Source organism: Danaus plexippus, unplaced genomic scaffold (genome assembly GCF_018135715.1).
Source record: "Danaus plexippus unplaced genomic scaffold, MEX_DaPlex mxdp_58, whole genome shotgun sequence".
Classification (NCBI taxonomy): Eukaryota; Metazoa; Arthropoda; class Insecta; order Lepidoptera; family Nymphalidae; genus Danaus; species Danaus plexippus.
Genome location: NW_026869878.1, coordinates 15,688 through 31,797, shown reverse-complemented (window position 1 = coordinate 31,797; position 16,110 = coordinate 15,688). Strand labels below are relative to the sequence as shown.

The window sequence follows — 16,110 nt, the reverse complement described above, 5'->3', positions numbered from 1 at the left end:
TTTGGGTAATTTTAAGTGTTGCATTTTTTTTTTAGCAAAATGATTTTTCTTTAAAAACATAAAAAACAAAAGAAACTTTTAATAAGCTAACATAAGAAGCATATATATAATATGTATTTCATAACTTTATTACATGATTGTAGATTAGGGTAGGTTATTTAGACGATCGACCTCACAGAGGCACTCCTTTATCTTATACCTTGAAAGATTTCAAGTTTTGTAGATAAAAAGGATAAGAGATCATAAATTCTTAAAATTAATTTAGAGTCATCTCAGAGTCTCAGAATTCCAAAGCACCGAGAGAATTTTTTCAGCTTTGTCTAAAAAAGCCTGATTATAAATATAAATTATAAATACGTACACATTTACATACATATATACTTATATATTAATATTATACATAATATCTCTACAAAATATTTGAAGCGTAGTAGTACTCTTTTCCTTTAGTGACTTTACTAGTGCCCTTATTACTAAAATAAACGTGAGTACCTAATAATATCTTGCATTCACATTCATAGACGATTCACGACGAGCATTTTTTTTATATTTTGTAAACCTTGATCAGAAAGGAATTTTATACAAAAATAACCAATCGGACCATACTTTCTACAAAAAGAATTAATCCAGAAAAATTTCAATGTAATTTTCAAACTGTCTGTTTAATGCAGAGATGATTCTCAATAAAAATAATTAATCAATCTAGAAAAGAAAAGTCGATGGATCTCCTTCACAAAGCTGATTTTGATTTATTGATTGATTTCATAACACCGCCACAACTCACTAACTAACTCACTAACATCTTACCAGGAGAACATAAAACCAAGCCGATGATGTTTCACGGGAAGATAAAAGTGAAACTTTTCATTCATATGTATTTATTACACATTAAACTTATGTTTGTGGGTCGGTCATTATTATGTTTCTGTGAGCTTGTGCTGACTGGCATTATCGATTTTTCATCCTATTGCTTTTAAAATGTAGTGATTCACAGCGATACGCTAGTCACAATCAGCTGACTCTCACTGCTATGGAATGTCTGCCTCCATCTGCCCCTAGAAGATTGAGGTCATAATTAAAAGAAAAAAAAACAAATATTTACAATTATACTCTACTTGTACTATGTATCAGTCTAACATCGTATTTGTCATAAAACTTAATAAATACTCCATTGCATAGTAATTTCATAAAAAAAATAAATTCAAACAAGAAAATTCAAATTTTCGAGAAAAAGAAACAAAAAATTCAAAGAAATTTTTCTGAACCATTGCCTCTCAATTTATGTTCTCCTGGTTGACAGTGTTATGAACAACGTGACTGTTACGTTCTGTTACCTAACTCGAAACATCTTACCAGGAGAACATAAAACTGTGTAGTTAGTTCTATAGTGTGCTTTTGCTACGAAATACTCGTGTCTTATGATTTCCTGGTTTCCCATCCGCTGAGATAAACGTGACTGACTGTGGCTTGTTTGTTTGCTTGCTTGTTTCGTTTGCACAACAAACTACGTGAAGTTTGTTACGTACGCGCTACATATTATAAAATAAATGAACATCGCCGGGGCAACATCGTTGTATGGATAAGATATCATATAACAAGTAACGCCGCTGACTCCGCGGAACGAACACCAAGCCGTGTGAACCAGAAGATTCCTGATACCAAACAAGCTATGGAATGGGATTGCTATCCTAACATCGGGGCAATCATGTAGTCTTAGGTATAGGTTATAAGTTTTAATATGTAATTTTTATTATAATATACATATAAGTAAGTTCGTAGTTTTCCTGGAACCTCCGGTTGCCACCTTATATAATTAGTTAATTCTTTATTTGGTGACTGGGGAGTTGGTTTAAAGCGTTAAATAAACCGTTTTGAAATTTTGTGAGTAACTTTATTTTATCAATTTAAACTACTTACTTTTTTTAAAATAATACTGTGGAATATTTGATTATTTCATAATAGAAGGCAAATTTCGTCTCAACTTCCATATTAAATAAATAATAAATAAAAGAGAAAGTATTATCTCCTTGAAAATCATCTGCTCACAGGCATTGCATTTAAATGAGGGCTTGCGAAAAAAAAATTGTCTCAAGTATCATGAAGAAAAGGAATTCCCGTATTCCCGTATAATTAACTCAAAAAAAGGGTGAATAAGACCGAATGATAAACTCCAAAATTCTGTTTACCACGAGACTTCACATTGGCTCCTTTCTATAAATAAAATGATCGTTTTAAATCTTTAAAGACTTACTAAATAATTCTTTAAAAATTTTAAGGATATTTTCACTATAATATTGTTTAACAAAGTTTTCTAAGTAGATCTTAATCCAACAAATGACAACTAAAAGGATGTGCAGTCTTGTCAATTTGCAGCTATTATAAGTTTCGAATTACTTGTGGTATTAGAAATCGGTGGCGGGAATAGGGGTTGTTTTATTTCAACAAAATTATATTCATTTATACGTTGAAGCAATCGCATGAAAAGCTTCTTAAAAGCGATATCACATGGCATAAAGGGCAATTGTACCAAGCGTGGTGGATTCAGTGTGGTCATAATTTTATATTTCTTCACAACTGGAAAAATACATATGTGAATATACTTATATATATATGTTCTCTTTGTTTTCGTAGTATTCTCGTACCACTCTCGTAGCATTGTGCCTTAAGATTATGAATACCTAGAACTTCATTTTATGAAATAAAGTTTGTTTCTTCGTAGTTTTTTTTTTCTTATGAAACGAATAAAACAAAGAAAAATATATATTTTTAAAATTTTAAAAACTATAAATATACTTTTATATATAACAAAACATGTATATGAATGATAAATAATAAAAATAAATCAAAAGGGTTATACGTAGAAAAAGTGAATTGTTTGAAATATACATACACAGATTACTTTCAACTAAAGCAGAAAGAAGCTTGTTTCAATAGTTATTCTGTCTGGTGACTCTGAGTTCCCACTGAATTTACTATCGGAACATAAACAGAACAAGGATATTCTATTATTTCTTTTATTTCGGTTTAAGGAGTTTGACAATGTGTAAATTTTAATGATATGAAGTGTACATTGAAGTTGTACGAGTACATATTCTTATGAATTCTTAGATTTCGAAGCAACCTCGTATCAATTGATACCATAGTACTTTACCTTTATAAAACTACATGGTGCTCCTTACTAAAGGTAGTCTGTTAAAGTAATCGTAAAACAAGTCACGTTTCTACATCGCGGTATCAGTTAACACAGAATGTCTGGAGGTGTTTTAGTTCATATTGCACATAAATGTAATAAATAAATAATAATAAATATTATAATACTAAATATAAATATTATAATATATTGTAATACTAAATATTGTACTAAATTCCTAAATATTAAACAGTCTCAAAATACTAGCTATAGGTTGTATTCGCAAATTTTTGTAGATCTCCGAAATGGATCTGATAAACACGTCTTATTATGAACTAAACGTGAATATTGGCTTCGAGATTGCCATGACAGCGTCGTGACGTCACGAGAGCGACTTAATGCTTTTCCTAGTATAGACTCTATAGTTACTTTATTGAGTAATTGGCCCCATGTTGTAAAGAAAAAAAATAAATTCAAATAATTTAATCTAGTAAAATTTTGATATGGTTTTGAAAGCGTTTTTGGTTTTTGGTTTCTGAAAGTCATTTCAAACAAGTTAATGATGTCAGTAGCAGAAAATTTGTAATAAAATAATTTCAAAATAAAATCAACTATTTAATCATTTATATTTTGCATTGTATTTCGAGTCTTCAATCCAAATTCTTTCACTCAATTAATATTCACGGCTTAAAAACTACTCCTTCCAAATATAACTCAAAACTTGTCCGACGTTGATAAATTTGTTAATTTGTAATTTTTTTAATCATACATAAAGTATGAAAATATTTAACACCTAAATAAGATTCGGTTTTTTATCTTTATAAAACCACCTGTCTTTCTTTATCCATATTTACTTTTTGCTGGATGATGCACGTTCCTTTTAAAACAAGTTAAAATTTAAAAACAAAATGTGAAACGTAGTTTCAAGTCACGTTTATTTCGTAATATGAAGTACCAGGTGTTCATAAAGCCACAGAATACTACGATACAATTTGCTACGAGGATACTACCAAAATAAGAGAAGTGGAATAAATATACAAATATGCATTTCAAAGGGATATGTGATTAGATTTAACATTTTTCTAAACTATAATCTCTTAATTTATGTTCTTCTTTCTAGACTAGAGACTATTACGTAACTCAAAACATCTTATCAGGAGAACATAAAACTGTGTAGTAACTGTGTAGTTACACAATTGACGCTTGAAGACGCTTCGAAAACTAAGAATTCATAAGAATATGTACTCGTACAACTTCAATGTACACTTCATATCATTAAAATTTACACATTGTCAAACTCCTTAAACCGAAATAAAAGAAATAATAGAATATCCTTGTTCTGTTTATGTTCCGATAGTAAATTCAGTGGGAACTCAGAGTCACCAGACAGAATAACTATTGAAACAAGCTTCTTTCTGCTTTAGTTGAAAGTAATCTGTGTATGTATATTTCAAACAATTCACTTTTTCTACGTATAACCCTTTTGATTTATTTTTATTATTTATCATTCATATACATGTTTTGTTATATATAAAAGTATATTTATAGTTTTTAAAATTTTAAAATATATATTTTTTCTTTGTTTTATTCGTTTCATAAGAAAAAAAAACTACGAAGAAACAAACTTTATTTCATAAAATGAAGTTCTAGGTATTCATAATCTTAAGGCACAATGCTACGAGAGTGGTACGAGAATACTACGAAAACAAAGAGAACATATATATATAAGTATATTCACATATGTATTTTTCCAGTTGTGAAGAAATATAAAATTATGACCACACTGAATCCACCACGCTTGGTACAATTGCCCTTTATGCCATGTGATATCGCTTTTAAGAAGCTTTTCATGCGATTGCTTCAACGTATAAATGAATATAATTTTGTTGAAATAAAACAACCCCTATTCCCGCCACCGATTTCTAATACCACAAGTAATTCGAAACTTATAATAGCTGCAAATTGACAAGACTGCACATCCTTTTAGTTGTCATTTGTTGGATTAAGATCTACTTAGAAAACTTTGTTAAACAATATTATAGTGAAAATAGCCTTAAAATTTTTAAAGAATTATTTAGTAAGTCTTTAAAGATTTAAAACGATCATTTTATTTATAGAAAGGAGCCAATGTGAAGTCTCGTGGTAAACAGAATTTTGGAGTTTGTCATTCGGTCTTATTCACCCTTTTTTTGAGTTAATTATACGGGAATACGGGAATTCCTTTTCTTCATGATACTTGAGACAATTTTTTTTTCGCAAGCCCTCATTTAAATGCAATGCCTGTGAGCAGATGATTTTCAAGGAGATAATACTTTCTCTTTTATTTATTATTATTTAATATGGAAGTTGAGACGAAATTTGCCTTCTATTATGAAATAATCAAATATTCCACAGTATTATTTTAAAAAAAGTAAGTAGTTTAATTTATAAAATAAAGTTACTCACAAAATTTCAAAACGGTTTTTTAACGTTTTAAACCAACTCCCCAGTCACCAAATAAAGAAGTAACTAATTATATAAGGTGGCAACCGGAGGTTCCAGGAAAACTACGAAACTTACTTATATGTATATTATAATAAAAATTATATATTAAAACTTATAACCTATACCTAAGACTACATGATTGCCCGATGTTAGGATAGCAATCCATTCCATAGCTTGTTTGGTATCAGGAATCTTCTGGTTCACACGGCTTGGTGTTCGTTCCGCGGAGTCAGCGGCGTTACTTGTTATATGATATCTTATCCATACAACGATGTTGCCCCGGCAATGTTCATTTATTTTATAATATGTAGCGCGTACGTAACAAACTTCACGTAGTTTGTTGTGCAAACGAAACAAGCAAGCAAACAAACAAACAAACAACAAACAAGCCACAGTCAGTCACGTTTATCTCAGCGGATGGGAAACCAGGAAATCATAAGACACGAGTATTTCGTAGCAAAAGCACACTATAGAACTAACTACACAGTTTTATGTTCTCCTGGTAAGATGTTTCGAGTTAGGTAACAGAACGTAACAGTCACGTTGTTCATAACACTGTCAACCAGGAGAACATAATTGAGAGGCAATGGTTCAGAAAACTTTCTTTGAATTTTTTGTTTCTTTTTCTCGAAAATTTGAATTTTCTTGTTTGAATTTATTTTTTTACGGAATTACTATGCAATGGAGTATTTATTAAGTTTTATGACAAATACGATGTTAGACTGATACATAGTACAAGTAGAGATAATTGTAAATATGTTTTTTTTTTTTTTTAATTATGACCTCAATCTTCTAGCGGCAGATGGAGGCAGACATTCCATAGCAGTGAGAGTCAGCTGATTGTGACTAGCGTATCGCTGTGAATCACTACATTTTAAAAGCAATAGGATGAAAAATCGATAAAGCCAGTCAGCCCAAGCTCACAGAAACATAATAATGACCGACCCACAAACATAAGTTTAATGTGTAATAAATAGATATGAATGAAAAGTTTCACTTTTATCTTCCCGTGAAGCATCATCGGCTTGGTTTTATGTTCTCCTGGTAAGATGTTAGTGAGTTAGTTAGTGAGTTGCGGCGGTGTTATGAAATCAATCAATAAATCAAAATCAGCTTTGTGAAGGAGATCCATCGACTTTTCTTTTCTAGATTGATTAATTATTTTTATTGAGAATCATCTCTGCATTAAACAGACAGTTTGAAAATTACATTGAATTTTTCTGGATTAATTCTTTTTGTAGAAAGTATGGTCCGATTGGTTATTTTTGTATAAATTCCTTTCTGATCAAGGTTTACAAAATAAAAAAAAAATACCTTGAGAATATAAAAAAATTGCTCGTCGTGAATCGTCTATGAATGTGAATGCAAGATATTATTAGGTACTCACGTTTATTTTAGTAATAAGGGCACTAGTAAAGTCACTAAAGGAAAAGAGTACTACTACGCTTCAAATATTTTGTAGAGATATTATGTATAATATTAATATATAAGTATATATGTATGTAAATGTGTACGTATTTATAATTTATATTTATAATCAGGCTTTTTTAGACAAAGCTGAAAAAATTCTCTCGGTGCTTTGGAATTCTGAGACTCTGAGATGACTCTAAATTAATTTTAATAATTTATGATCTCTTATCCTTTTTTCTACAAAACTTGAAATCTTTGCAATGCAATGCAATGCAACACTTAAAATTACCAAAAAAAATTAACAACGGGCAAACATAAGCATGAGATTAAAGCGGAGAAAGATCACCTTGATAGTTTTATATACCCTAACCTTATAACCTTGTATTACAGATGAACATTAATTCAGGAATCATGTTTTGTATGCAATACGGAACGACGATGGTCCACTGCTCTACGAACTTGAAAATAATGCAAATTATTTTATGAAAGCAAAATTCACTTCCATAATGCAAGATTTCAGGAACACGCAAAAGAAACTTATATATCACAAGAACAAAATTATATTCATTAGAATAACGGGAAAAAAATAATAAATAAATAAGCTCTTATTAATGTAAATTAGGCCATGACACACGAACACACACAAACAAATAAATATCAATATATATTGATATGAATATTTAAAACACACGTCCGTCCCAATATGTTCATATAGCACAAATTTCACTCTCAATTCATAGTGAAACATCACCTTCATAGATTTATGTTTCCCTGGTACGATGTTATGAGTTGCGGTACGAGACCAATAAAAAAAAATTTACTTTCGAAGCGGGCATTTCTTTTTCTATAAATGATAAGGCACTAAGTTCGTACAGCCACTTTCGTCTCTCTACTTCGAAATATACACTTAATCAATTTTGACTAAAATTTACTGAAAAAAAAAACATATATAACGGCGTAGTTCTTATTATTCAAAAAACTAATAATTGTGGGTAGTTGAAATAATCAGGTGTTAGCCGCATAACCACCTGCGTAGCCACCTGTGTAAGTGTAGTCACAACAATGTTGGTCTACAATTAAGAATAAAGTCATTGATGACGTCAGTTATGCTGGCGTCACTCTTTTTAAAAACCACGGCCTGGACCGTACTTCGACAAATACTCGTATGTATTTTCTGATTAGAAAATATGTATATGATTTCATTTTCATCTCGTCTGTCAATTGATCATGGTTGCTTGCTACAAAGGAATCACCAGAACTTCGAAAATTGGTCACGTTTGTTACATAGTGCGGGAACCAGGACTTCATAAGTCTGAAGGAGTTGTACAATATGTTTCATGATTGCTGTGAAAAGTAAAACTTTATTGACCTGACTACAGTTACGTATAAATACATAATATGGGACTCACGTTTTTGATAACGTTGCATACTAGGAGAACAGACTTAAGTATTCTGATTTGTATACAATACTGATACGACTACCCACTGCTCTTAGTTTTCAAGATATGTATGTAAGGCAGACTTTTAAGATTGAAAATATATTGTTACAAAATGTATGTCTAAGAAAATCTCAGAAGAAAAAAAATTGTTTTTTACATTAGTTTTCAGTAAGCCTGATACAATTGCCCTTTATGCTCTCTGATTTTAGATATCTTAGTTTGATTTAATTTTGAAAACGGGAATTCCTTTCTTCATGATAGCCGACACTAAAATATAGTTTCGCCTTAGTTCGTGCATGCATGTTTGTCACAACGTCTGCACTATTAACCCTTTGAAATGCATATTTGTATGTTTATCGTAGAACCAATTCTCTGGGTTTTCGTAGCATCCCCGTAGCAAATTGTGTAATAGTATTCTGTAGCTTTATTAACACCTGGTACTTCATAATCCTACTACTATTATAAAGGCGAAAGTTTGTAAGTATGGATGTATGGATGTTTGTTACTCTTTCACGTAAAAACTACTGAATGGATTTGAATGAAACTTTACCACAATATAGTTTATACATCAGAATAACACATAGGCTACAATTTTTGAGGTTTTTAATGTGAGGTCGTAAAAAAAAAACACATTTTTTGCGCTTACATTGCAAACGCTGACTGAATCCTACAAGATAGATCAAAACAATTTACTACAGTATTGTACAATTTAAAAAGGTCTATGTATGGTATATGTTTATCTCTTAAGAATAACCCACAATAACCATTTTTTATCCTTTACTTTGTACGAGAAATAATGGCTTATTTACGAAGCGATTTTAAGCAATACAGTATTAATCCTTATCCAATTAAGTATCTTAAATACATTGTGCATTTAATAAAGATCAATATGGCTTTTTACAGCATGTAAATTAAATAAATATTTTCGAAGATATCACAGATTTAAAATGCAGAGTCATAGCAATTTCGGCGATAAATACCGTTTCGGTGATAAATACCGGCAGCGGCGCCAGGCGAACGGGGCGTGGGGGGAGCGGGGTAGGTGCGGTGGGGAAGAAGTGGCTCATCGCTGAGTGCGCGACCCGAACGCGGGCAGACGCGTGAGGGCAGACGTCGTTGACGGTTGTGTCCGTTTTGCGAATTTTCAAGGCACTAGCGATTTGATAAAACCGTATGGTCGCCTACTTTAAGTAATATAGGCCTAAGGTTAGTTATTGCCAGGTTTCTTTTGGTTAGGAGTTACACGTACAAAAAGATACTTCATTTTTACGAATTACTTCATTGATGATTCAATTACTATATAGATAGGTTACTTACAGTTAATTATAACAAATATATAAATAGGTTAATTATATAACGAATTACTTCATTGATAATTCAATACTATACAGATAGGTTACTTACAGTTAATTATAACAAATTATATAAATAGGTTAATTATATAACGAATTACTTCATTGATAATTCAATTACTATATAGATAGGTTACTTACAGTTAATTATAACAAATTATATAAATAGGTTAATTATATAACGAATTACTTCATTGATAATTCAATTACTATATAGATAGGTTACTTACAGTTAATTATAACAAATTATATAAATAGGTTAATTATATAACGAATTACTTCATTGATAATTCAATTACTATATAGATAGGTTACTTACAGTTAATTATAACAAATTATATAAATATGTTAATTATATAACGAATTACTTCATTGATAATTCAATTACTATATAGATAGGTTACTTACAGTTAATTATAACAAATATATAAATATGTTAATTATATAACGAATTACTTCATTGATAATTCAATTACTATATAGATAGGTTACTTACAGCTAATTATAACAAATTATATAATAGGTTAATATATAACGAATTACTTCATTGATAATTCAATTACTATATAGATAGGTTACTTACAGTTAATTATAACAAATTATATAAATAGGTAATTATATAACGAATTACTTCATTGATAATTCAATTACTATATAGATAGGTTACTTACAGTTAATTATAACAAATTATATAAATAGGTTAATTATATAACGAATTACTTCATTGATAATTCAATTACTATATAGATAGGTTACTTACAGTTAATTATAACAAATTATATAAATATGTTAATTATAACGAATTACTTCATTGATAATTGAATTACTATATAGATAGGTTAATTAAATAGGCAAGGATTGCATTAAAGTACAATCATAACAATAACTACCGTACTGTATTTTTTGGAAGTATAGAAACAACACGTACTTAAGAATTATGCCGCGAAAGCGTAAGTCTAATCTTTCCCAAAGCTCTAATAAAGCTCGAACTATGAAAGTAGCTAGACTTAACGAGACGTTTCCACAAGCCGAACTGCAAAGGCTTAAACAAGCAGAGCGTGAGGCAGCTCAAAGAGCTGCTGAGACACCAGAGCAGTCCCAAGATAGACGTCGACAGCATGCTGAGTATCTAGCATCTCAACGGGCTGCAGAGACACCCGAACAGTCTCAAGCTCGGCGTCTTCAGCAAGCGACTTACATAGGGTCCCAAAGAGCTACTGAAACTGTTGAAGCTGCTGAAGCTCGCAGATGCGCTGTTGCTGAAAGGGCACAACAGCGACGATTAATATTTACAAGAAACGCGTGGGGAGTATTTGATAAAGCTGCATTTGAGTACGATGAAACTCTTGATTACGAAAGCCACAAGCTTATAAAAATAGAAGCGATGAATAAAGAATGCAGATTTTGCGGTGCTCTTAAATGGAAAGAGGAAGCTGCAGGCATGTGTGTTCGGGAGGAAAAGTAGTTCTTCCTTCAATAGACGAGCGTGTTGAACCTCTTAAAGAACTTTTTTCAAATGAAACAGATGAGTCTCGCCGTTTTTTAAAAAACATAAGAAAATACAATACATGCTTCCATATGACATCTTTTGGAGCTGATAACATTGTGTCGATGCCAGGATTTTGCCCGACTTTTACAATCCAAGGGCAAATATACCACACAATTGGCTCTTGCTTCCTGCTGCTAATACGCAACCAAAATTTTTGCAAGTTTATTTCATGGGTGATGAGGAAGCACAAGTTGATAGGCGTTCTGAGTACGTACCAGGTGTGGAAAGAAACACAGTTCAAAAAATACAAAAAGTTCTACATGATCACAACGTTTTAGTGCATGAATTTAAAATGGCTAAAGATAGAGTGACTAGCGATAATTACAAGGTCGTGATACACCCAGATCGTGTACCACGTGGTGAACACGAAAGACGATTCAATGCCCCGACCACAAACGAAATAGCTGCCGTAGTAGTTAGTACTGAACAAACTGCGTCTCGGGACATTGTTATTCAGGCGCACGATGGCCGGCTTACTAGAGTTCCGGACACTCATAGATTTTATGATGCTCTCGAGTACCCGATAATTTTTTGGAAAGGACAAGAGGGGTACAGTTTTGATATTCCTCAGACAAACCCAGTTACAAAACAGCCTATACCGAACAAAAAAGTGTCGTGCAAAGACTTTTATGCATATCATATGATGGTACGTCGCAACAATTTTAATTTATTGCTTCGATGTAGGCTTCTCTTGCTTCAGTTTTTGGTGGACATGTATGTCAAAGTGGAGAGTGAGCGCTTAAGGTTATTGCTTTAAACCAAACAAACTGCGAGCAGAAAACTATATACATTTACAAGACGCGGTCAGGAATGATGCGGATTTAGATCCAAACAATTTGGGTCAATTGGTAATACTCCCATCGTCATTTGTAAATAGCCCGAGATATCTTCATGAGTACACGCAGGATGCGTTCACATACGTGCGTAACTACGGGAGGCCTGATCTGTTTATTACAATGACATGTAATCCCGCTTGGCCAGAAATTACTAAAGAGCTCATTCCAGGTCAAAATGCAACAGACAGACATGACTTAACAGCCAGGTTATTTAAAATAAAAGTACAAAAATTGGTTGCTCTACTTACAAAAGGTAAAATATTTGGAGATATGAAGTGTTTCATGTACTCGATCGAGTGGCAAAAAAGAGGTCTGCCTCACGTGCACTTACTGCTGTGGTTGACGGAAAAATTACGCCCCAACCAAATTGATGAAGTCATAAGTGCGGAGATACCAAATCCAGAAAGTGATCGAAAACTCTACGATACTGTAACCAAAATATGATTCACGGTCCCTGTGGTGCACTAAATCCGTCATCACCATGCATGAAAGAAGGAAAATGCACCAAAAAGTATCCAAGGGCGCTTTTGAAAGATACTCAAACTAACGACAAAGGCTATCCTTTGTACAGGCGTAGAACACCAGGAGATGGCGGCCGTACGATAACTCTAAAAACCCGAGGTGGAACACAGGAAGTATTGGTTGACAATAGCTGGATTGTCCCATATTCTCCTCTTCTGTCTAAAATTTATAACTGTCACATAAATGTAGAGTTCTGCAATACGGTACAGGCGATAAAATATATTTGTAAATATATAAACAAAGGCAGCGACCAGGCTATTTTTAACATTCGACAGCAAGGGAATGTTAATATTGACCCGAGAGATGAGGTGCAAACGTATCGAGCCGGTAGATATGTTAGTAGTAACGAAGCAGCGTGGCGGATCTTGGGTCTGCCTCTGCATGAAAGACACCCAACAGTCACTCACCTTGCGGTTCATCTGCCTAATGGTCAGCGGATTTACTTCACTGAAAACAATTTTAGAGAGAGAATGGCCGCACCACCTAAGACGACACTAACTGCATTTTTCCTGCTTTGCCAAAATGACGCATTTGCAAAAACATTACTTTATGTTGACGTACCCCGCTACTATACATGGAACGTGTCGTCGAAAGAATGGAAACGTCGTTTACAAGGCACACCTGTCGACGGCTGGCCAGGTGTGAAGGCAGGAGATGCTCTTGGGCGCATTTACACAGTGCATGTTAGTAACTTCGAATGTTACTGTTTGCGAATGCTGCTGAATGTAGTACAGGGCCCCACTAGCTTTTGGATCTTAAAACAGTTGACGGCCAAGAACTTCAAACTTTTCGACAAGCGTGTGAGAAGTTGGGGTTGTTGGAAGATGACAACCACTGGGATGCCACAATGGAAGAGGCAGTGCTGTGTCGCTCTCCTTCGCAAATAAGAGAACTATTTGCAATATTGATATGCACTTGCGGTTTATCCAATCCTCTTCAACTATGGGATAAGTATAAATCTGCATTATCGGAGGATATCTTGCAAAGATTTGAAAGGATGGATCAAGTCAACAATGATCTATGTTTCAATGAAGCACTGAGACATATAGAGGACAAAATAATAACGATTTCCGGTAAGAAATTGTCTGACTTCGGTATGCCTACACCAGAGCGTCGAGGAGAGTTGTCGACCGATTTGATCAAAGAGCTAAGCTACGATATTGCTTTATTAGACGCTCAGGTCAGCGAAACTGAACCACGCCTGCTACCCGAACAAAAAAACATTTATAACAAAATATTACAACGAGTTGAGCTTGACAAAGGCGGCCTTTTCTTTCTTGACGCCCGGGCGGTACAGGTAAAACATTTTTGCTTAATTTGCTTCTAGCAAAAATTCGTAAGGACCGTAAAGTTGCATTAGCGGTGGCTTCCTCTGGGATCGCTGCAACATTGCTGAGCGGTGGACGAACGGCACATTCGGTTTTTAAATTACCTCTTAATCTGGCGAGCGAAGAAACCCCAACGTGCAACATCAGTAAGAGCAGTGCCCGTGGCGCCCTCTTGCAACAATGTATGCTGATCGTGTGGGACGAGTGCACTATGTCACACAAACGCGCCATTGAGGCGCTTGATCGCTGTCTACAAGATATTCACAGCAATCGAAAGTTGATGGGTGGTGTGGTAGTGTTATTGGCAGGGGATTTTAGACAGACTTTACCTATTATCGAGAGAGGCACTGCAGCAGATGAAATTAACGCATGTCTAAAAGCCTCATATCTGTGGTCTAAAGTTGAAAAGCTTTATCTTACCACTAACATGCGAGTCCAGTTATTCAGCGATGTCGAATCAGGAGCATATGCTCAAAAACTGCTAGAAATTGGTGAAGGCCACCTAAACACCGACCAAGTAGGTATGGTTCTTTTCACACAGCAATTTTGTCATGCTGTGGAGACAGAAAACGAACTTATTGAACAAGTTTTTCCGAATCTGCAACAAATATTCTTGACGAAAATTGGTTGTGTGAAAGAACCATATTGGCACCAAAAAATCAGATTGTTGCGAAAATAAATAAAAAAATCTTGGCCGAAATAAACAGCGAAACATCAGTGTATAATTCCATTGACACAGTTATGTCATCCGATGACACTACAAGTTATCCCGTAGAGTTCCTAAACTCTTAGAGTTGTCGGGGTGCCATCACACAAGTTGGAATTAAAGGTAGGTGTACCCGTTTTGTTAATGCGTAACCTGGATGCGCCAAGATTATGCAACGGTACTCGGTTGCGAGTTACCGAATTAGGAAGGCATATAGTGAAGGCTACAATTTTAACTGGAGAAGCCAAGGGAGACAATGTTCTTATACCGCGCATCCCAATCATACCCAACAACTTGCCATTCAATTTTAAACGCCTGCAGTTCCCATTAAAAGTCGCATTTTCAATGACGATCAACAAATCGCAGGGTCAAACCTTGAAGGTAGCAGGCCTACATTTGGGCACGCCATGTTTTTCTCACGGTCAGCTCTATGTGGCTTGCTCACGTGTTTCCAAAGCGAAGAATCTGCATGTTTATGCTGAAGGAAAAAGATCGTTAAATGTAGTTTATAGGAGCATACTGCAGTAGCTACCTATAGGCCTATGATTAGGCTCTGCAGTGCTTAGTTACCGTATTTCTTACTTATTACTAGACTAGACGGGACGAACCTGAAGTCCACGCGAACGAAGTCGCGGGCAAAAGCTAGTACGTATATATTACTCCTTCCTTACTTACTTCCATTGTATTTAACTTTTATTTACTTGTTTGTTTCCTCTTGTTCATTAGGATTTATCAGCACTTTCAAATGCTAATGTCATTAAATTATAGTTTGTTTCTTTAAAACTATTTGTAAGCTATTCAAATTCCTAAAACCTTAAATTAAAAGAAGAAAAATGTTTACCTTTAACACATTTTCTTTTATGAAGATTTTCAATATCTTACAATTATAATTCCGTGTAGAAGACTATAAGTTAAATCATTTTTCTTGTTCCGATTATTGAAAGAAAATGTAAAAAAAAAGTTTTTTAAACTTCTTAGGAATACATTTTGTAACTACATATTATGTATACCTTAAAAGCCTCCTTTATTTATATTGAACATTAGCCACAGTGGGCCGTCCTAATAATTAAACCAGAATACTTAAATTTGATCTTCTAGTATGCAACGCTATCAAGAACGTGACTCCCATATGATACATTAATCTGTAGTGAGATCAATATACTTTTTTTTTATTTTACATAAAAATCTACTACATGCGTGCATTCCACTGTTGCGTGGTTTTGGTGGCGCGGAAATACCAAACAATATAAGTACCGAGTACGTTTTTGAATACTCCGGTAGTTATAGGCACCGATGTATTAAGCAGAGACGGAGTGTCTTACATTCGCATTGCGAATTCACAACGAATCATTCG

General features: G+C 33.7%; 1 protein-coding gene across 1 annotated transcript; it reads left to right on the top strand.

Moving 5' to 3' along the window:
* Positions 1 to 13,569: 13,569 nt before the first annotated feature.
* On the top strand, positions 13,570 to 14,567 carry LOC133320776 (uncharacterized; the record flags this gene model as incomplete). The annotated part of the gene is made up of 2 exons (XM_061529367.1): positions 13,570 to 14,019; positions 14,064 to 14,567. Coding segments are annotated over exons 1-2 (954 nt in total), but the record flags the coding sequence as incomplete, so codon positions are not given.
* Positions 14,568 to 16,110: the final 1,543 nt, after the last annotated feature.